Source organism: Pyxicephalus adspersus, chromosome 4 (assembly GCF_032062135.1).
Source record: "Pyxicephalus adspersus chromosome 4, UCB_Pads_2.0, whole genome shotgun sequence".
NCBI classification, from domain to species: domain Eukaryota; kingdom Metazoa; phylum Chordata; class Amphibia; order Anura; family Pyxicephalidae; genus Pyxicephalus; species Pyxicephalus adspersus.
Genome location: NC_092861.1, coordinates 112,785,169 through 112,786,194, shown reverse-complemented (window position 1 = coordinate 112,786,194; position 1,026 = coordinate 112,785,169). Strand labels below are relative to the sequence as shown.

At 43.7% G+C, this 1,026-nt stretch overlaps 1 protein-coding gene across 1 annotated transcript in view; it reads right to left on the bottom strand.

Annotated features, from left to right (window-relative positions):
- The window catches only part of ACAT2 (acetyl-CoA acetyltransferase 2), a gene marked incomplete in the record, with an annotated part of 14,923 nt that overhangs the window by 11,928 nt on the left and 1,969 nt on the right, over positions 1-1,026 (bottom strand). Inside the window, 1 exon segment of the mRNA XM_072409316.1 lies at positions 1-73. Within this exon segment, the coding sequence (XP_072265417.1) occupies positions 1-73 (73 nt within the window).

Sequence of the window (1,026 nt, the reverse complement as noted above, 5' to 3'; positions counted from 1 at the left end):
TTCAGAACTTCACTGATCACTACAGTACCCAAGGCATGGACAGGTAGAGAGGACAGGGCTCCATTAAATGAACCTAGGAGAGGGAAAAATATGGTCAGATATAGGAATAGTAATATTCAATTATTTTATGTACAAAGTTCACTTTAATAATTAGGAAAATACAATTCAGAGCTGAACTATTATACTAATAAAAGGGTTCTTGTTTTGTCTAGATCAGCCATTCTCAACCAGGGTTCCTTAGAATCCTAGGGTTCCGTGAGCTTTGGCTGGTTGACTTCCTGTGCAATGGCCTCTTAGTTTTGTGGCCATTACCACTGTGCCCAGTCAGTAGCATGACTAGCTCTATTTAGCTATCTAAAGGGAGAATTCATTCCACAGACCACCAATGAAAGGTGGTATTTTTTCATTTGTCCCACTTTGACTATAGAATAGATTCCCCAAACTTAAGAGATTCCTAAAGGGTAAAACGTTTGAGAAAGGCTGCTCTAGGGGGGGAAGTAAACCGTCTCTTGCTTTCTACTCCAACAGCTGCAAACACTTCACACAGCCAGTTGGAAACCTGGTGTGCCCTTGGGTGGCCTTCTTTTCTTTCTCCTTTCGATCATCTGCCATCTTGATTGGTTGTGCCAGGATGACATACCTCCCGCGCAGGTGTGCAATAGTCTAATTATTCCCAGCACATGATAGCTAGGTTTTCCTGGAAACAACCACTGAATTGCGCATACGCAGTTCAGCAAATTTTTGACAGCTGGGTGACGATTAGACAGATAGGAGCAGTTATTGAAGAAGGGCCATCGCCTGTCTCTTTCTGCAATACCCACCTAAATCACAAAAGTTCAAAGTAAACCCAAAAACGGTCGATCCGTCCAGAGGGTAGTTCTCAGGTCTCGCATCATCCCAGCATCCGTCTTAGATTTAGACGGGAAAAAACTTGCCGATCTCACTGCGCATGCATGACATCGGCAATTTCTTTCCATTTTGGGGAAAGGGCTTCTTCTGTGCATGCCCAAGCATCTCCTGGTATTC